Source organism: Acanthaster planci, linkage group LG09 (genome assembly GCF_054643075.1).
Source record: "Acanthaster planci isolate LZ-2023a linkage group LG09, COTS_SCS, whole genome shotgun sequence".
NCBI classification, from domain to species: domain Eukaryota; kingdom Metazoa; phylum Echinodermata; class Asteroidea; order Valvatida; family Acanthasteridae; genus Acanthaster; species Acanthaster planci.
The window spans coordinates 10,087,935-10,109,781 of record NC_141785.1 but is presented as its reverse complement, the minus strand read 5'-3'; the positions used below and the strand labels follow the sequence as shown (position 1 = coordinate 10,109,781).

Genomic DNA, 21,847 nt, shown 5'->3' with positions numbered 1-21,847 from the left:
TTCTTGCAGTGTAAAATGGTCGAGATTGGGAAAGGGCTAAGAGTCAAAGTACTACATTTCACAAACATTATACAAACAGAAGTTGTTCGACTAGTTTAAATAAATGAACATTTATTTCACTTGCAAATAGAAATTTACTAGTCATAGCAATAAATGGTGATTTTTTCACATACACCTAAAGGCAGTTTGCAAGGCTATATTTTCAAACAAATCAAATTTTGTGTCAGTGCTGAAAGGTCCTTATTGAAAAACCTAAACATCAATTTGAGAATGAAAATTACTTGAAATTTATATATGTTGGCTGTAAAAAACCTACTTTTATGACTAGAAGTTTAAAAAAAGTTTGTTTCAATAATTTCAAAATTAGGCTTTATTTTCAAAAATTATATTTCTTCAGAAATGACCTAATGACCTAGCTCTGAGCCAACAATTTGTCACTTTCCATTTTGTGACACATGTAATTTTAAGTTTAATAATGACTTTTTCTAATGCTCTGGCAACATGCAACTTGGAAAAGATATAATGCTGATAGAATTTTGTACAAGGAAATACTTGTTGAAGCGAGGTCTAGAATGGCCACTAGGTTGGCTGAACAGGGCAGAATTCTGGCTGCCTCAATGGGAAACAAAGATGTGAATTACATAATTTACCATTCAATTTTTAAAAGCATGCAAGAGTAACAAACTTTCATGCAAGTTCTATCTATCAAGTGTCTACAGTCTTTCCAAATGGTTATAACTTCTCATACAAATACTGGAATTTTTGGAGTAGAGCTTTTTGAAAACCTACGTACACATGAATGTTTTAATGTGCGTAAATATGCTTGTAGATGCGGTAAAGATATAAGCTAATTTGTGAACAGTAGTTTTTGTTTTAATGGAAACTGATCGACTGTGTCTGACTGTTCTGAATGTACAAAAGTACCTCTTAAGTCATGAATACAGTGCAATGTCACTATGCTGAACATTTGGGCACACGGAACATGCCCCTTGGCTCCCAGATTTTCCATGCATTTTTTTGGAACATTGAAAATTTCTTTACAATTAAAGAAACAAATGTAGGACTGATGATAATAACTCAAAAGGTAAGATTTCAACATTGAAAATTCAGAGCTACCATTTACAACACAGCAAAGAGTGCTCTCCTGCAAGGAATTTTTTTCTCCCTTTTTCACACAAATTGGAATGGTTCAATTTTTAGCCCTGCCAAATATCACCCACTAAAATAGGAATAGATGTGAGGTATGCTACGCCAGACACTGTGTATAGACCCTGCCCTGTTCATTACAGCAGCATTGTACTGCATACCAACATACACTACTCAAAAAAATTAAAACTGTACTGCATACCAACATACACTACTCAAAAAAATTAAAGGACCAGACATTTGTCTTGGAAGGTTTCAGCCAGGTGTTTACTTAATTGATACATACACTTGCGTTTCAGAGTCCACTGAGTCCTGAGCAAAACCAAGACAGGGTGCATTTTTCTCAGCAACGGAGGGTTGTTTGGTCTGAAATGAACTTTGCTGGTCACAAACAACTAGGAAATGTATCAGTCGTCATTTTTGTAAATAATAAAAATGTGATATACATTCGTATCTGGTACAGATGTATGCATTACTTTTCTAAAAAAGGTCTGAACAGTTAATTTTTTCATGTTGCGATGCATATCATATGGAAGTGCTTCATTTCTCAGCTGTAATAATTTCAGAATAAAAAATAGCGCCCTCACATTATCAGGATCAGTGTTGTAGTCAAGACCAGACTCATGACAAGTGTTGCGTCCAGAATATCTTCTTCATCGTGGTGTTGTTTTGGTTTCAGCGAGTGGAGCGACTCATGTATTGTTATTTTTGTCAAATGAGGGCGCTGCTTTAGCGCTCATATCCTGTCCATACTGCCATTTATGACACATTGAACAGAGAATTTCCTCGACAAATCACCATAATTTTGCCATTATTTTGTGTAAATTTGGACAGCTCAGCAAAAAGAGTAGCGATCTTTAGTTCCGGATGGATAATTTCTATACTAAGTTTGTAACCGATGAAAGCCATAAATGGGGAGTTTTGTCAAAAAATTTTCCTAACAAATGGGGGCGCTCTGCGTGAAGCATATGTAGGTCTTGCATACCGCCCTGTTTTTGGAGAAGTTTGTTATTTTCTTATATTCTAAGAGACTTCCCGGCAAGGTACATGAGTATTTAGGGTTTAGATACAATACAAGTGATTGTGCTGTACATGTACACGTTATAGGCAAGGACAGACATGTCTATAATTTGATATATTATTTAGTAATTTTTGTTTTGTATTTAAATTATAGTTGAACCACCACCACCAAGTTCAAGTTACCAAGTTCTAGCTACTACACCACAATGTTGCCACACCATCTTAGCGTCACCACCTCTGTTGTTAACCACCTCGCCACCGCCAGTCACTTCTATATTTTGCCAAGCCATAATTTGCCATACCAGAGTATTCTTTGCCATTGAACTGCCATAAATTACCCACCCAAATTGTGTCACAGGATTGAAACTTCATTTGAGTTGCTACTATCAGTCATTAAAGTAACACTGGTTTAGTTTACATCATTTTGACATAGGAATGATTTTGTTGCAGTTTATTTGAATAGCTTGTGACTTGAATTCAGACTGGAGGTCTTGTGTTGATCTTGTGAGTGCCTTAAGTGGTCTTGATTACAACACTGATCAGGATATCATTCTAACAACTCATGTTCTCCCCAAACTCCACTGTCATCCTTTTTAGGGCTGTATAGGAGACTTAGACAAGGTGCTGACCAAAGTGTTTTTCAGTGTCATGGGACTATAGCACTCTGTAGAAAAAGTTTGCATTGGACTGGAACCAATAAAGTTTTTGTTTTGTTGCCGAAACATAACCACACTAATTGACACTCAAATGTTACAATCTGAATCTTTTTTTTTAAATTCTGATCTTTGATCCTTTTGAGTAGTGCATAAATGCAGACAGACTTGCTCCATCATGTACTAAAGTGGAAGCAAAGAACTGCATCTCTGAGAAGACTGAGTCCTTCCTTGCCTTTGTGAATCAATGCCTTTGATTCTGATAAGGATCCCTCATGCAGTCTTGGGAACTTTCCTCCTCAGTGATGGAGGTGAGGACTGGCATCTATCTGAGTTACTTCCTCTTCTTGACGTGCTTGTTGGATCATCTCTGGGAAGTCCTATGGGATCTTGTCTTCCATCTTGCTTCTCTCCTCATTGAAGGAGGTGAGGGCGCTCTTCTAATTGGCATTGTAGCTATGGTTCTAACACACAGCTTCCATGTCAACAATGTCTGGGATGAAATTAAACACAGAAGAATGAGTTACAGCAAAGTACTGAGACAATTCTGATAAACATTTAAGAATCTTTGGACAGTCCCTAAGTTTACACCATATTTCATACAAAACAGTCTACGTTGTAATTAGATTTGACACTGAGGCTGAGTTCAGAGAAAAAAAACTTCAGAGACAGGTACGGTACATGCACCAAGGATAAAGTGTTTACCAGGTTTCAAACTGAACTCTAAGTTTGGACAAAACTGAAGCTCACAAGGATTTGTTAACAGGGTAGTTGTATGTGTATCAAATAACTTGTGAGTGAAAAACATGTCATCAACCACGTGTACATGTATTTATTTTACATGCGATTAGGGGTTTAACGATAGCACTTTCTCACGATACGATACCTATCTTGATACTTGGGTCGCGATATGATACATATCATGATACTATCGAAAAAAACAAAGAAACCAATAAGACAAAGCCAATTTAAAACAATTCACTAGGTAACCTACCAATAGTAACTTACCAATGGTACAGTAACTTGCCAATGGTAACTTAGCAATGGTTACTTGCCAATGGTAACTTACCAATGATAACCTACCAATGGCAACGTACCAATGGCAACTTACCAATGGTAACCTGCCAATGGTAACATGCCAATGGTAACTTACCAATGGTAACTTACCAATGGTAACTTACCAATGGTAAGCTTATAGGTGATGAGGACATGAAGCTTCTGCAAAGTGAGACACAACATTAAACAAAAAACTGCATTTATTTCTCTAAGTGTTCTGGTTTATTAATTTTGGGCCAAACAAAATAATAGCTATGCTGCCTATTACATTGAAAAATATTAGATTGGGGAGTGGGTAGTATCTTTTTTTTTCTTCTAAAGTTTTTGGGTCAAACATTTGAAGGTGGAGAATCTTTTTTTTTTAATTAAAAAGTGATTTTAATTTCATTCACTCCTGTGCATTACGGAGCTCTAGTACTTTCAGTGTCCGAACCAAAGATCGTAGTGCACCGCCACCACGTAGGAAAAAAACGACACTTATGCAAGGAAGAAAAGAAAACCTGTCTAAACCAGATAAAATGGTGTACTGAAACGATAAAGTCTGATACGCATTCAATATCCTCATGACACTGAGATCGGTGTGAAGGTTGGTGGCACGACACATGCCCAACCATCACTTTTGCGTTCTATTGCTAGGTTGGCCTACGTCATGTACGTGCGGCGATTTGTCCTTGATGCTAAACCCATCCAAACTATTTCATGTAAGAGAAATAAGTATAGGTGATATTGAAAATATAAAGCTATATACATGTATTTCAAATTTTTATTAGGCCTAACTTTATTTTCAACTAACTGCACATTTTATCATAATTCCTCCCTTCCCCAAAATATCATGATTCACAATTTTTGTATCGCGATGCCTCATTGTGGCATTTTAGAATCATGATTAATGATGCATTGCTGAATTGTTACAGCCCTACATGTATGTGTATGTACATATACACATGTTGGTTCAAAACACTGGTACATGTACGTTGCTCTAATATGCACCAAAAATACTCTCATTTTCATTGTAATCCAGCTCCTTCTTGATAAATTGCACAATAACTTACGCTTGATTAAAAATCACGTTAAGATTAAGTTATTTCTGGTTTCAATTACACTGCATAATGACCAAACATTTCTGATCTCGATAAAATACATATGTACATGCAGAAACAAAACGTTGATGTACACTGGTATTTCATTTTGTCAAACTCTGCAGTGGGCAATTTAAATGAAGTGAAATTCAATCATGATTATAAATCCTTCGGGTCAAATTCATTCACTGAATCCAAAAAGCTGATTTGAATTGAACCAAGTGGATTGAATTGAAAAAAAAATCTTGCCAACCCGTGTGCATTCATACTTTTTATCATTACTGGGAACTGAAGGCTCACAGAGGGAGGGATTAGTTGTTATTGGTTGTTTAAAATATGCAAAACCTGCATAAAGAAACCAATCAGTTGAAAAGAATTTAAATATCTTAACATTTTTGCCTTTTTTCAAAAGAAAAATCAAACGTTGATTTAAATCAGTGATTTAAAAAAATCATTTGATTTAAATCACGATTAAAATCGGTGATTGAAATCAGCCAACCCTGCATGGAGGTGGTGTATGATACTGTTCTGAGAACAGTATTCTCAGGTTGTGTCCTGCCGTTCGAGTGCGAGAACAAGAACAGGCCGCCCATTAAGCGTAGGCCACCTGAACTTGACCTAAGTTCCTCTAAGTCTATCTTTTTTTCAACCATTGCTAGTCAAAAAAAGAACTATAAAGAAGAAACTGTTCTTCATGATATGAATTCTGATGGACTAAACTAACACTGCACATAGCAAACTTGAAAATTTCAACATTCCATTGGAGTGAAGTGAATTAAAAAGCAACATCATGCCTTTCTGGACAACTGAGGGCGCTGTAATCTCAATCTTTGGCAATTAATTATACCAACAAGGAAGATGCTTCTTTTATGAGTTTTTCTATCAAAACTCTGAAACCCAAATTTACTCCTTGAACGTCGCAGGACAAGTTGACCATTGATCTTTGGTAATTTGCAATGAAAAAGCAAGGAAAAGGAAACTTAGGCCAGGAAATGAGAACAATTCTAGTACGGTTGGTGCATTCAACTAGCTTGCCCTGGTTACAAAGGTTTAATTTTTATCTTGTCCCTACGCTCGTCACCCAGTGCCTGAATAGGGTGCAGGGAAGGGTTCACATCCTTGCACAGATTCTAGTGAAGGAAATATGTCACGCGGGGTCACAGCTAATGATGTGCAGAGCATTTTGGGTAGATTTCTGCCAGGTGCATGAGCTCAAACAATGCGTTGAAATGCAAGGGACAGTTGTCAGTTCAATCTTTTTTTCTTTTCTTCCTCATTGCTGAAAATATTTTCACTACACTTTATTCGTTCATCCAAAATTGATCAAGATAACCAACAATTTGAAAAATATTGCCAAAAGACACGTGATCAGTGATACTTTAATACCACACTGTGATTGTACCAAGGCCTTGTTTTTATCATATAGCCGACACTTTTGACCGAACCAAAAACTTTAACACTTCAATAACAGGAAGTGATAGCCTCGTGGTCACAGGTTATGCACAATGTAGCTGATCACAGTGCAAAGCCATCGGCCCTTCCCGGCACCCTGTTTGGGTGCTGGGTGATGAGTGAATCTCGTCCCCACCGTCTTGCTTGACGAAGCATACACAGTCATCCCAAGGTCAGGGTTGCTAACCGTAAGAACTCAATTTTTTTTGCTAACCAAAAGCCAAGGGGATCCAGGACCAAAACTTCAGAGTGAGGAGTGGATTTGTTTTGCTTCTGAATTTTTTTTAAGGGTTTGGCAACATATTGGGCTATTTATACACAGTTCGAAAGGGAAACCTCATTACCTCTTGGCTGCCTTTTGGGGGGGGATGGCCCCCTTTCCCAGATACACCCTTGCTGAAAGAAATCACATGTAACACATGACTCTTACCTGTGCTACTTTTGACATAATGTCATATGTCTGTAGCTATGGGGATTTCATCGCTGGTCCTTCAATTCGCATCATGATGCAGGATATGTCAGCCGGTCTCAACGTAGGCAGCCATTGCACCACCTTCAACAGGAGGCAAGGTCTTCCCAAATCTAAGCAGGGAAAAGTGACAAAAAATAACAGGAAAAGGTTACTTTTGAGGTTTTTCAATCACAGGGTAGAAGGTATGCTTTGTTAAAATGAGCAAAACATCCAGATTTCAGTCAGTTAGCATCTGTACTGTTAAGATAATTTTGGTCGCTGTTAAGTCCATAAAAACCATACAGTGCTTGGCAGTGCAGGGAGTAAAAGAGGTGGCAGCAAGTCATTATTTGCAAGTCCAAATCAAGTCACAAGTCTTTATATGCAAGTCCAAGTCAAGTCACAAGTCATTATATGCAAGTCCAAGTCACAAGTCAAGTCTTTTGGTCACAGGGCAAGTCAAGTCTCTTTGTCCAAGTACAAGTCAAGCTGCACATTATTTTATCCAGCTGTAATAAGCAAAAGAACCAAGCATCAACTTATGAAGTTACTATGAGCTCATGTATGTTAATGCCCCTCACTAAGTTGGTGCGCATGTGCAGTGAATCCCACAACAGCACAAGAGGCCAGTAAATAGCTCTTGACATCAATCAACATCAAGCTCGAATAGAGTTGTTTGCTCCTCATTTCCATACCGATTAGAGTTTAAACACTCAAAGTTCCTTTTGCTAACTTGCACACTATAAAAATCCATTTTCTGCCCAATTTTTGCCCATCTTTGTCATGTACCTCAAAAGTAATAATAATTTAATAATAATTTATTCATTTATAAAGCGCAAATTTCATATAGATATGTTCAAATGCGCAGTGCAATGAAGACATTAAGCGTGGAACAATGAATACATTTTAAACATGGTTGAGCCGATGGAATACAAGGGCGCCTCAGGCAGCCGCTAAACGACCCACATTCACCAACATCATCAGTAAAGTGGAGACAGTAAGAAGCAGTTACAGTTTTAGAGGTGGGAGGAAACCCCAGAGGAATATTCTGGGTAAAACCCACAGAGTCAGGTAGGGACTGAAAACCCAATCCACATGTGGACCGGGCTGGGAATCGAACCCGGGGACCACAGAGGTAGAAGGTGAGGAAAGAACTACATGTGCCTTGCCAAGCTGACCTGCAAGTAACAGAGTCAGAAGTTGGAAGTGAAGCCAACATTTAAGAGGGGATTTTTCAGTTTTTGTTTGGGTCTTTTAGTCGGGCAATTTGACGTCGTTGTACGTATTGTTGCACTGCAGTAAAAGTCAACTCGTACCCAAATGCACTCGTATCCAGGAGTAGGACATGTACGTGTGCACCATGCCCAAAATCATCTCATTTTTGACTGCTACAAAACTCATAGTGGAAATTTGAATCCACACGAAAAACAAACCGCATTCCAGACAAATGGCTCTCGATCTTGAAGAAAATGAGCTGATAGATACAAAAAATTTATCAGTCTTCCAGACAGTATCAACAATGATCTGAGAGGAATTCAACAAAAGTGTGAAACTTGGGCACTAAGTAAGGTGAAAAACACAGAAAATGACAAAAATGGGTTCCAATGAAAAACGAAGTCAATTACAAAAACGGTTTTCTTCCCAGAAGTAATAATCTTTTTGTACATAAGCGTTACTAGTCTTTGATGTGGCATCAAAGTTATTTTAAGGTAAACTCGGCAAAATTTTGAAAATTAGACACAAAGCTAGGTAAAAAACAATAATTTTTCATAATTATACTTTGTCGTAAAATTGACATTTTCTACATTCTGTGATTATTTTCCAGCGATCTTTCTTACCAGAATCTGTTAAGCATTACCATTTGATAGACTCTTGGCAATTTATTCACACATGAGGTCTTCAAGGGAAATAGCAGTACAAATCCCTCACATGGGTCACCACTGATATGTGTTGTCTCATGTCTGCTAGAATAATTTTTCAGGCCGAGGACCATTATGTCACTATTGCGCAAATGCGAATACACAAACTAAATACATACGCAGTATATGGGGATCGAACATATGTGAGTTTCGGACAGCTAAACACCTTTTCTCCAATTATTTTGACAATGCCTCCATATAATTCCCATTCCTCACTTGTTGTAATTACTATTCTTGCAGTTTATCACATTTCTGTCGTATATTGGACCTCTGTTTAATTTAATAAATGTACTTTGAAGGGTGGAAATAAGTGGTGAGATGAAATGATGACATATTGAGGGCGCTGTTTATCCTGGTCACGCGTCAACGCAATGCAGCAGCATGGTATGCATGCTGCCCTGATTTCTACAGCCGCAGCTGAGTGAAATAGAAGCTGATGCGCAAGTTGAAGTCCATTTTTTATGCACGTGAGGTTGGTAACAAGTCATTTTTTGCAAGTCCAAGTCAAGTCACAGGTCAAAGCCGGTATTTACAAGTCAAGTCACACGTCATAAAAATAGCGACCTGAGTCTGACTCGAGTCAGCAACTCTGGGGTGCAACAGGCTGGGTGAGGTCTGATTGGCACAAGATGGGTTCCCACAGAAATCGGTAAACCAAATTCAGTAACTTTTTCAGGACTTTCCAGGTCTAGAATACGACAATTTCTATGACATTCCATGTTATTTTGCAGAGAAAAGTTGTTTGGTAGTATGAACGACTACCATAGCCATTAATACGGACTGACAAGGGTAGCCATTACTACGAACTGACAAGGGTAGCCATTACTACGGACTGACAAGGATAGCCATTACTACGGACTGACAAGGATAGCCATTACTATGGACTGACAAGGATAGCCATTACTACGGACTGACAAGGATAGCCATTACTACGGACTGACAAGGATAGCCAGTAAATTTATCATTATTCCACAAACCCATCAAAATTAACCCAACGTTGCATGTTCCTGATTTCCAGGACTTATTTCAGGACTTTACAGGCGAACTGTTTTCCAGGATTGCCCACGTACAAGAATAAATGTACATGAACAAATGGGTTCAGCAAATCTACATGAGCACAAAATCATGTTTAGTACAATTCTGCTGGGAAAGAGCAAGCTTACTGTATCAGGGTAGTGATGTCAGAAGATGAACTCACACGCAGGGGACCAACCAGGCTGCTATTGCCTTACTCTATCAGGGCAGTGGTGCAAGAAGATGATTCCACAGGCAAGGGACCTGAGGATGTTAGAAGATAAGCTCACAGGCAGGGGACAAGCCATGCTGCTATCGCCTTACTCTCTCAGGGCAGTGATGCCAGAAGATGAGCCCACAGGCAGGGGACCAACCACACTGCTAACGCCTTACTCTCTCAGGGCAGTGATGCCAGAAGATGAGCCCACAGGCAGGGGACCAACCACACTGCTAACGCCTTACTCTATCAGGTGATGCCAGATCTGGTACATGTACCTGGTAAAGATAAAAAAAGGTCATTATTATCTGTCTGCATTGGCAAACATGTTCTGGGGAACTATATTTACCTCTAGAAAATGCCAATGTCCAAAACGTATGGCTGCGGCTAAAAGTAAGGCAATAACTATAGAGCCACAAGCAAGTGGCTGCTGTCATTTCCCATAGACTTTTGAACTACTATCAGCCTTAGCCAGTTGGTTTGGTGTATCTTAAGCCGGTAACCAAGTGTACAAAGATGGTACCCAGTGACTTCTGTTTTGTACAAATAGTGAAATCTGTGACTATGTGAGGGGGGATTTCTTGAAGAACCTCTCACAGATCAATTCCATCTTAAAGGAGCCAGGGTGGGGACCCTTAACATTTACACGTATTCTGATATCACAACAGTAATTCTTGTGGCCATTCTGACACCATGTTTGTACTAAAATATGGAAAGTCTTTACATGCATATTGGATTTTTAAAAAAATCTGGCATGGGACAACCAAGTTCTTGGGAAGGGGGGAAGGAAAGCCCACCTTGGACAGGAACTGGACAGTCCAGTTCTTAAGGGCATTACCATCCCCCTTCCCTTGGCTTAACCCTAACTCCCTAGGGTGTGTGCAAAATCATATTAAAATTGGAGGATTCAGGGCTGTTAGGGTTAAAGATGGTCCAAAATAGCCCAGCTCTAATAGGGTTACAATGTTAGGAAGTGCAAGGGCCCAACGTATCAGCAAAAATTTGATTTCTAAAATACATGACAGAAAGTGACAGCTTGTCTACCTTCTTTTGTCTCCATCCACTGTTCTTGTTCCTCAGCACTGTCAGAGTCGCCATTACCACAGTCCTCATTGGAACTCGAGTCTCTCCTGCACTTGCTTCTTTAGAAGAACAAAAATGAGATAAAAAAAAACAAATGTCATCACTGACTCTGAGAGTTGACTTCAGCAATGACAACAGACCAGTGACTTTATTAAAGAAATAAAACCAAATACAAAAGAAGGGAAAGACTTCCATTTCCTTCATTTTTCGTCGGTTTTTCCGTTGTTTGGATTTGTAAACTTCTTCCTTCTCTCTGAAAAGAGAGAAATGACCCACAATGTTATTCCTCAGTGGACAACCACATTGAGGAGTACAGCAGACATTGCACTGCTCAGGAAACAGTTGTCAGAATGCGTGTGCCAACACTGCATTGTGAATTGTCGGCTGGCTCGGCGCATGGCCAGTGCATCGACCATCTTTGGTCGTGACGTACTCTTCAGATACATTAGCATACAAAGATATGTAATACAAAACTGCTACAAACTGCTTGCTGACTACAATGACCTAAAATACAAATCTCAAAATATGGAGGGCCTTACGTTTCAATCCTAGCAGAATCTTTCCAAAAGGCAAAATGACAAGTGGAAAGGACAAGCAAACAGAGAATCAACCAAGCATGGATGAATGCAAGAGGATAAAAGGAAAGGTCAAGAAAGCTGCAGGCTGGATAAAGGGGCAAGGGGTGAAGGGGACTGCATGAAAGGCATGGTTGAATGACAAAGGAATGTAAGGAGGGAAGAGATCAAAGAAAAAATACAATGAATGGAACTGGGCCCCAAGTGGGACAGGGATATAATCTGCAGACAAAAGAAAGAACGAAAAGAGTGTTAATTAATAGTTTCCCTCTTGGATGTTCAGGCCATGGGGTTGTATGGTGCAGAGGCGTTTGATCCAAAGCTTCTCCCTGTTGAAGCGAACAGCATCTTTACGGAACCCAAGTGATTCTATGCCCTGTAAGATCATGTTTGAAATAGAATGGTTAGGAAGGTTGAAGTGGTGGCCTACTGGGGTATATCTAGTTGTTTGGTGTTGACCGTAGATCTGTGGCCATAGAAACGCTTCTTGAGAGTGTTCTTAGTCTCTCCAACATACTGAACACTGCACACCCTGCAAGAGATAAGATATTATGACATTAGAAGAGCTACAAGTGACAGTGCCTTTAGTTCAGTGGGTGGTAGGGGAGGAGTGTCCAGAGAATTATCTGATTCCAGGACACGGTTCTGCCAAACAACACATCTGTTAGAATCACATTTGAACGTGCCTTGCTGGGAGGGGGGAAGGGTATCCAAAGGGACCACCTCTGCCCAAACGATAAGGTACCATAGGTGGGGATGCCTGTCGGCCACAAGCGGGGTGTCTGGGATGGCACTGGCAAGGCGGTCTGAAGTGTGGAGGATATGATGATTGTTGTTGATTATTTTGCAGAGGGGAGGAAGACGAGGATGGAAAGTGGTGACCAAGGGAATCCTGGGAGTTGTTTTCTTCATGGGGGGGTCTTCTCCTTTAGCATACAGTTTGAATGGCTAAGTGAAGATGAAAAAAGACAAGGGATGAAGACAAGAGCATTTCTGATTTGAAGGGAAAATTTCTCTTTTCTCTTCAAATGTGACTTAACATTACCATCATTATTGAATTCCCTGATTCTTGCTTCATCCTAGGCCAGGGGCATGTGGAGGTGAATTTGAAAAATTTTGATTTGGGGTATGACAGCGCATCAGCTACATTTTGAGTGAAATGAATCCTAGCCGCGATGTTCATTGGTCAGGTTGTTCCTACTGAAAGTAGTACAGTCGAACCTCATTACTAAGAGGTCCTTAGAGACTAAGAGAAACTTGTATCATCAGGGATAAAAACAATTAAAAAAAAAAGGATTGGGATCTAAAATTTTCCTTATAATAAGCAGAATTTTGTATTAACAGTGCTCTTATTAATGAGGTTTGACTGTATTCTCATAGGCTTAATTATTAGAAGCGGGGTGTTTTTTTAAAAAAAGATCCAAATCTCTTCCATTTTCCTTCTAAAAATACCCTCTAAATATATCCTCCTAGCTGCTATGAATTGTTTCAAATAAACTTTAGTCTGTTTGAGCAGGCTTAATCAAGTTCTTCCTTGCCTAACAACATCTTGTTCCAATTCTTGCCGAGATCGACAAAGACTGAATGGTCTAATCCATACACAGACGTCTTTCTCATAATGGCATACTACTATAGACGGTATAAATCTCTTTCATTCCGCACCAATAGCTTACAACGTTTGACTTATCATGGGATATGTCTCAGGCTGAGATGGACCTTATGTCCCCTCTCAAATAAACAAATTGGACATGTCCTTCTGGAGATACATGTATATGGCTTTGAAATGTGCTCCTTTAAAGTCATGTCACATGACACTGTATGACGTTATGATGATAATGTTGTTCTCGGCCTCTCTCTAGCTGAGGGACTAAGAATGCACACCTAATATATACCCTGTAGTCAGTCTGATCCAGACAATTGCCAAAGACTGGCTGTTCAAAACCTATGGCATGTATGGGAAAATGAGAAATTGAAAAATCAATAAAAAATCAGGGTCTTTGTTGGATGTAAATTTGATGACAATTCATAATTGCTAAATTACCAAAATGGTGCCTTGAAAACATGCACAAAGTCCATGGGCTAAAAACACCTATGCAGAAAAACTGCTCCCTTAAACTCATGTCACGTGATTTATGTTTAAACTGAAAACATTTTCTGAAATATTACTTAATATTTTGACTGTAGGGTATATTTGTAATCTAACGAAAGGAAAAATTTAATCTGATTTCTCCTTTGTTCTGGTGGTAATTCTCAGTCAAGGTTGAGGACTACTCACTCATTAAGTTCGATAATAATGTGTACCAAAAAAACGTGTCCAAAACCTATGGAGAAAAACTGCAGCTTTAATCTTACATGTATGTCATGTGAACCCTAGAGATGTCATTATGACGATTTTGTTCTAGGACCCTCTCTACATGGAGGAATACAAGTGTTCACAAATATGAAATCAATTAGACTGACAAGAGTCCCGAAGTCTGGCTGTTAAAAACATGCAAAAAACATATGGGGACAAATTAAATATTTAAAATCAATAAAAATCACATCATGACGTTATCGTGACGATATAATTCGAACTTCATTTTGTTTCAGGATCTTTGTTGGCTGTAACTTTGATGAAAATTGAAGATCACCAAATTATCAAAATGGTGGCTTGAAAATGTGTACAAAGTCAATGGGCTAAAAACATAGATGCAGAAAAACTGCTCCTTTAAACTCATGTCACATTATTTGCGTTTAAACTGAAAACATTTTCTGAAATATTACTTAATATTTTGACTCTAGGGTATATTTGTAATTGAAAGAAAAGGAAAATTTAGTCTGATTTCTCTTTCGTTCTGGTACCTAGTAATTCTTTGTTGAAGTTGAGGACTACTCACTCATAAAGCTTGATAACAGGGTGTAGTAAAAAACGTGTACAAAACCTATGGAGAAAAGCTGCAGCTTTACTCTCATGTCACATGACCCCAGATGATGGCATTATGACTAGGACCCTCTCTACATGATGGACTACATGTGTGAGTGTGCAATATGGAATCTGTCTGATTGATCAGTGTCGAAGACTGGCTGTTTAAAAACGTGTACAAAACCTGTGGGGAAAAATAAAAAATTCAAAAATCTATAGTATAAAAAATTAGGTGATGATGTCATGTTTTGCTTGGTCCCTTTCCACAAAACCACAAAAATTCCTATGTGTAAGTCGGCATTAAAAAAATGTGCTTCGGTATCAGTTTCCTTCGCCGCAGTTGCAAAGAAGTGTCAAGTGACAAGTCCCACATTGCTTGACTGATGCCTATTAGCAGCACAGGCTGTGGTTGATAATCGGCCAGCATGAGTACATCAAAACCAGTAACCCCTCTAGGGCTACACGCATGCGCTCTGTCCATTTTGGGGTCACCTTATTGAAACAACTTAACCAATGCATACATGAGTGTATGTTTTCTGTACCGTAACTGTATCATGTTTGTACTGCACTGTTGAGTCGTGATGTTATATGCAAGTGGCTTACTGTCCTTGCTTCATCCTTGGATCAATTATCGAATTTGCAGCCTGTGAGGATAACAATCGATCACGAATTTGCTGGGATCGACCATGGAGGTAGAAATAAACCAGGGTAAATCAAAGCCACAGAATTAGTGTAAGGAATCATACTGTACATAGGCAATATATGTGTACATGTAAGTCAGCAAAACGAAGACTTACAGCACAAGTCGGCATTCGGTACGTTGTCATAATTTCTTTAGTCCCGAGATTGTCGACTTTGCCTAGCACTACAGAGCGGAGCATTAGTAGGCCTATTCCTCTTTTTCAATTTTGGACAGGATCGTCGTACTAACGCTCCACACCTGTACATATACATGTACGTGTAGTAGGCCTAAGGCGAAAACGGTTCTTGAAAATTCCACAGATTCACCAAAATACCTGTTTCACCACCTTATGTCTTTTTCAGATGCCGAAGGCAATTTTGGGACTTCAGTGGTATTTCTGACTTTTGTGCCAAAATCTGACCGTTTTTGCAGGACACACACACGACACTTAAACTTCTAGCCGCCTGCTCCATTCAAATGAGCGGACAGAGATTTTGCATCCACAATAACTCTATGGGCAAATATGGTCCTCCCAGACACACACAAGAGTGGCCTATAAGTCGTCTGGGCACAAGACTTGTTGATCATGACGTTTGGGAGTGCTATCAATGACCGTTTCCTGGTCAATAAGTCTTGTGCCCGACTACATGTGGATGTGGGCCTCTCCTGCAGTTTCATTAGAGGACCATGTTTGCCCATAAAGTTATTGAGCCAGAAAAATCTAGACGACGGGATTTAAACGAGAGGAGGCAGTGAAGAATTCAAGAGTCGAGCGAAAACGGTCGGATTTTGACACATTGTGAAGTCGGAAATATCACTAAAGCCCCAAAAGTTTTTCTTTAGCACTTAAAAAAGCGCAGTGGCAGTGGAATTTTGGAACCGTTTCAACCTTACAATATGTACAGGCATGGAGCGTTAGTATGACGATCCCATCCAAAATCGAAAAAGAGGAATAGGGGACCTATGCTCCACTCAGTTGAGCTCGACTTAGCCAGAGTAGTGTGTAGTAAAAGAACTTGTTGGCCTACAAATAAAAATGGAGAAAAATTGTGCACAGCTGTTGAATCATTAATAACATTAAAATCACTCACTTGACATGCTTGACGATGGTTCTTGGGAGGAAAAAATCAGGAAAGATGTTTGGAGTAGGCTGATACTAGTAACAACATAGATGAATCGCAAAATTTCTACAACTAGCACAAAGTCAAGGTGGTTTTGAAAGGCTAAAGACGTCTCAACAGAGGCGGCATGCATTGTCCTCGTCGAAGTAGAGAGCGCCCTCAATGGCTAAAAGTGTAAAATGTAAATGGCGCCCTCGGGGGACGGTAGGGGCCAAAGCAAACAGAACACTCTGTCCGTAATCATTAATTAACCATAATTTTAGAACTACACACTCTCATAAAGAATTTAAGTATTTTGCATGGTGTAACCGTCACATATTGCAACACTTGCACACCCAGGCAAATCAATCATCACGAACTGCACTTTGTCCATTGCTTAATTTGACCGCTCCGTCGCGAAAAACGTTACTCATACATCGGTCAAAGTTATCAGATTTTGATGTTCATTTTGAGTGGATCGTGACAAGAACTTAAATAACACAGTACGTGGTATTTTGTCAATTGGATTGACAAATTAACCCTAATAGCCAGCAACAGATGTGTACAAATGTGCCCATCGTTTCGCCAGACCGAATTCAAAACGACACGAACATTTCTTGATCTACTCGGTGCACGACTGAAAATCAAAACTACGGGTAAATTCAGCCCTTGGTATAAGGAATTTACGTCATTGAAAAAAAGGAATAAAATTCTATGAATCTATTTTTCGATTGTACATGTAAAAAATCCTCCATTTACTCAATCTGGTTCATGTCGATTCAAAACAATGCGGTTACAACATTTGAAAGGAAGAAATACAGCATATCAAAGAGCAAAAACATTAATACACACTGTAAAAGAAACTTGCCACTTCTGTCAAAGGCCACACCGTAAAAATTCACACCATACTCCATAGAAATAAACAATTTTTGTACACAGGTATGCTGCAATACCCCTTACTAATCACATGCCCAAAAGCAAGTGATTATCGTGAATTTTTATGTGTGGCTTTGGACAGAAGTGGCAAGTTCCTTTTGCTGTCCAGTGTACTTTGAGAGCAAATACACAAACGGAGGTTTTATTAAGCTGTCATATTAGCCCAACAAAATATTTATCAGACAACATGCATTATTATTAAGCTTGCAGTAGGCCTATACGCGACAAATGCAATTTATGCATACAACGAACAAGCCTGGGCCGGCTAAAGGTAATAAATGCCTGCACGTTCGTGGCACGTGGAATGGAAGAGAAATGAATTAAAGCTTTCAGCCAGCTTGCATTTCTGAAAATATTAGAGAAAACAGTGTTCTCCAAATTGCTCTATTTAATGTTGGAATTTAGGTATCAATTTCCAAAATGGTGGTGGGCTTCACGACTGCTTTTAGTGTGATTATCTCTGGAGAGATCAAAGTCATCCCTATAAGACACAAAAACCTGAAAGAAATATGAAAGATGGGGAAATGGGATTTATTATTCGTCGAGATATCTGAGGTGCGGGTATATACTGATGTATGTGGCAGTTTATTTAATAGTGTGCAACCATAAAACACAGACCAAAGACATGGGACACACAGAAAATTATTTAGCCTTGCATGATATGCTGCCAGGACAACGCCGACACTAATACCTAATACCGTAGAATGCATTGTTCGACAATAAAATGAATGTCAGGTTTATTTGTGTAGGATGGAAAAATACTCCACGTACGTAGTTTGTGTATAAATTAATCCATAAGGGACAGCACGTGCGAAAAATGTTGGCAATATCCTCCAGTTTTTAAGGCTTGATGTCCTACAGTCTTTCTGAGTAGAATCGATGTATAATGGACTACCGTATCTTTGGCTCTGTGCCTGTTGTATAACGCCGATGTACATGTAATTACTGCTATATGAAGACAGTAGTTCTGCAGGATTTTAACGTTTTTATCATGGGAAGCATGCTGTTTCTCACCTGTAATTCCTATAATGGTGTAATCACAATGTTAATTTCAAACCATTAGCATTTGGGGCTACAGCTACCTGCTTTTTCGACCTTTCCTTTTGTCCCCCTGCACTCGTCCATTCTTATTTGTCCCTGTCTACTTGTCATTTTTGCCTTTGAGAAAGATTCTGCTAGGGTCGAAACGTGAGGCCCTCTTTATTTTGTGTTTTGTAATTTAGGTTGCTATAGTCAGCAAGCAGTTTGCCTGTTATTGAATGCAGTTAATTTTTTCACATTCGAGATTTTTTTGCCATGCTTTTACGAAAGCGGAGGAAAACCTGACATACACTATTCGTAAAGTTTCCAGGTAATGGCCTCGTCATCACGGTTTTTAATGAAGAGACAATTTTGTAATGATCAGTTTCTTTTTGACTTTGTCGTTTAGTATACTTTGTACATGTTCTTCAGAGATTTCATCATGCACAAAATAACGAGATCAACCACATTTGCCAAAGACACCATCAAGATTGTGTGAACCAAAAATCGATATCGCCTGACAGTGTTGTATTCGAATTCATCACAAGTCCTTTTACAAATCCCTTCACAAGTACTTTCACAAGATCAATTATAAGTACATGTAACAGGATGAAAAATGTATGTAGGGCTTATATGTATATAGGGCCTACTTTACCGTCTAAAAGAGAGCTGCAGAGAATTATCGTTCAGGAAAAACAGAGAGAAAGACGCGCCACCACGAACCCAACAGGTGCTCGTCAGACATGCCTTTTGGCGAGATCAGCAGGTCCAAAATTCACAAAACTGAGACCATTTCTACATTATGTAACTCTCGCTTGATATGAACAGGCATGAAGGTGGAGACCACCAGCTTATTAGCATGTCATTATTCGTGTTTCATTTTATCTGATATGTGATGTGATGGTACTTTTATGAATCTGTTTAAACATGATTAACTATTGGTGAACTGGCAAATGCTTTTTATGCAGGGCGTAAGCTGCTTGGCTTTGCTACTGACGCACTTCTGTATTGAGGAGGGTAAAACAGAAGAGAGACTGAGTCGGACATATAATTCTTAAACAGTACACCAAAAAATCGACGTGGAGACACTCAAGATTACACTTAAACCAAAACTGCGATGGAGGTGAGGAACTACTCGTCTGAAAACAGCTCTGACTTATCCGGAATGAGCGGGTGTGAATTCCCGGTGTTAAACCTGACGGACGAGAGCAGGGCTGACGTTTACATGCTCAATGCACTGACGGGAAAGGTGATTCTGATAGTCATGTTCATCATCCTTGCTTTCGGTGTGCCGGGGAATCTGGCGTTTCTTGTTGTGGTATTTCGTGTGCAGGCCATGAGGAACGCCACTAACATGTACCTTACCAGCCTAGCCGTGGTGGACCTAACATTCCTCTCTGTCAGCATCTTACCCTACTTCTTTTACTTCAATAACTCGGTCCGCACCCACTTGAACACTGCTGGGAGAGTGGGTTGCGTCGGGGCTTTCATTCTTCCATACTTTACTTACTTCTTGTCGATATCCACCGTGATCCTGGTGACCCTTGACAAATATAACGCCGTGTGCAACCCCATTAGGTACGTCAAAGGGCGCAACAAGCAGCGAGCACTCTGGCTTATCATCGGGAGCTGGGTGGTTGCCGTGCTGCTGGCCGGCCTGGTAGCGCTCCGCCTCGCCAGCTTAACAAGACGGTGCGTCCTGTGGCCTAAAGGAGAAAAGTACCAAGACTTGCCGGTGCTCGTCGGATACTGTGGTGCGGTCTCGTCAGCCGGATTTATAATCGGGCATTCGGTGGAGGTTGTGGTCTTCTTCATAGCCCTGGCGGCCAATGCTTTCATGTACGGTCGGATAATCTTCGTCCTTAACACCAGAGTCAACAAGAAGAAGCAAGAGCAGCAGACTGTCCCCATTCGGGCCTGTCAGATGCGCAACCAGGTCTCCCAGCTACTCATCACCTTCGGTACGGTGTTTTTCTTGTGCCAGTCTCCATTCGTCTTCATCTCCCTAGCCTACATCAGAGACTATCACCTTGGGATTCCGCGCGATGTGTCCTATCGAAAGTTTGTCCTGCCGCTGACCATAAGCCACGTTTTCATCTTTCTGAACTCTGCCATCAACCCAGTCATCTACAACCTAACCAGCAGGATCTACCGTCGGGCCTTCAAGGAGGCTACGTGCTGCGATCGCTTGCTTTGCAAGCGCGACCGACAGAAGAGCGTGGTTTCGATACGACCACACGTGTGTGAAAACCCCATACCAGCCGAAGAATATGGTGTGGATGATATGGAAACAAAACTGTAAAAATTGGTTATTTCGGATTGTCAAAATGCGGACAGGCCTCAAGAAGCAAATCATATGAAAAAGATAAGTCTACATCGAAATATAGAGCCTTCTTTTCAACACTGTTTTGTATGGAATTAACGCGCAGTTGTCTCAAGCGAAAAGTGTTCTCTCTAATCGGGATATGACTAAACTTCAAATTAACTCCCGACTTCGTGGGCATGGCTTGGTCAACTACGTTACACTAACACACCGAGGCGTAATTTCCCAACGAGCCAGTCTGGGTATTACCAGTTAAGAAAATATGGAAATTGGTGATTGATAAATGTTGAATGACTCGGTCGAATGACAGAACAATAAGCAAGTAATTGACCTATCGCGGTATATAGACTTGCGTAAACGCAGATTGTGAAAATTGACAAAGTGGACAGGGAGTTGAGTCAGGGAGGCCCAAAAGCTGAGACTACAAACTCAACGATAGAAGTTGTCCGATAGGCGTGGCTAACTTTAAAAGAACAATAGGTCAATCCTGTTCGTAATTCGTCATACTCGCGCAAGCAAACACCACTAATCACAAGCTCCCACTGCTGCTGCGTTAACTTCCGGTTCCATTGGCTCCATGTAACTCTGTGGATATGTTTGTTTCACAAGGATCCAGATCACGATCAGTGATCCATAACAAGAGCGCAGCAAGCGCTTGCTCTGCATGCACAGCCACGAAACCCCTTTGTATATTATACCCTGTGATCGCAATTTTTCGCTGGTTATCTGCATCCTGAAAACTTTGTGTACCCAGGTGTAGGAAATTGAATATTCTTGCAGTTGTTAGTGCTTGGTATGATCTCACAGCATAATAAATTTAATACTTGTGCAGTTGCTTGCATTAAACTTGGTCCCCTGAATGTAGGTGCAGTCATTGCCTTTAACAAACGCTTTCTTCTAGAGTAATTTTGGGGATAATTATTGCCCCGTTGTTCACAAGATTTTGTGTTTTGTTAGAATCATTTTTTATCGTAGTATTTGTAGGCCTACAAAACAGTATTTCCCGAGATTTCATAATCACTCCCTGTGATGAAATAGCACATTTTGTTCCTTATGAACCAGCTTTCCAGCAGTAGTCAACATTTTGTTGGCTGGTCTTAGCCAAATTCATACCAAGTCTTTGAAAACTGATATATTAGAGGAGGGGAATAAAATTACAAACTTATCATGGATAAAAGTTTATTCACAATTTCAAAAATAGGTCTGATATCTCGGAGTT

General features: G+C 39.9%; 1 protein-coding gene, 1 long non-coding RNA gene and 1 pseudogene across 2 annotated transcripts; 1 reads left to right on the top strand and 2 right to left on the bottom strand.

The window, feature by feature from the left end:
* Window positions 1-82: 82 nt before the first annotated feature.
* On the bottom strand, window positions 83-16,522 carry LOC110980676 (uncharacterized). The gene is made up of 4 exons (XR_002598341.2): window positions 16,341-16,522; window positions 9,940-10,285; window positions 6,837-6,988; window positions 83-3,312 (listed from the first exon to the last, which is right to left on the bottom strand). It is a non-coding gene; the product is annotated as an uncharacterized LOC110980676 (long non-coding RNA).
* On the bottom strand, window positions 11,351-13,924 carry LOC147798126 (uncharacterized; annotated as a pseudogene).
* Window positions 16,523-18,981: 2,459 nt separating the features above from the next.
* On the top strand, window positions 18,982-21,459 carry LOC110980707 (neuromedin-U receptor 1-like). The gene has a single exon (XM_022237617.2). It carries the CDS (start codon window positions 19,423-19,425, stop codon window positions 20,605-20,607), a length of 1,185 nt encoding a protein of 394 aa, XP_022093309.2. The 5' UTR covers window positions 18,982-19,422; the 3' UTR covers window positions 20,608-21,459.
* Window positions 21,460-21,847: the final 388 nt, after the last annotated feature.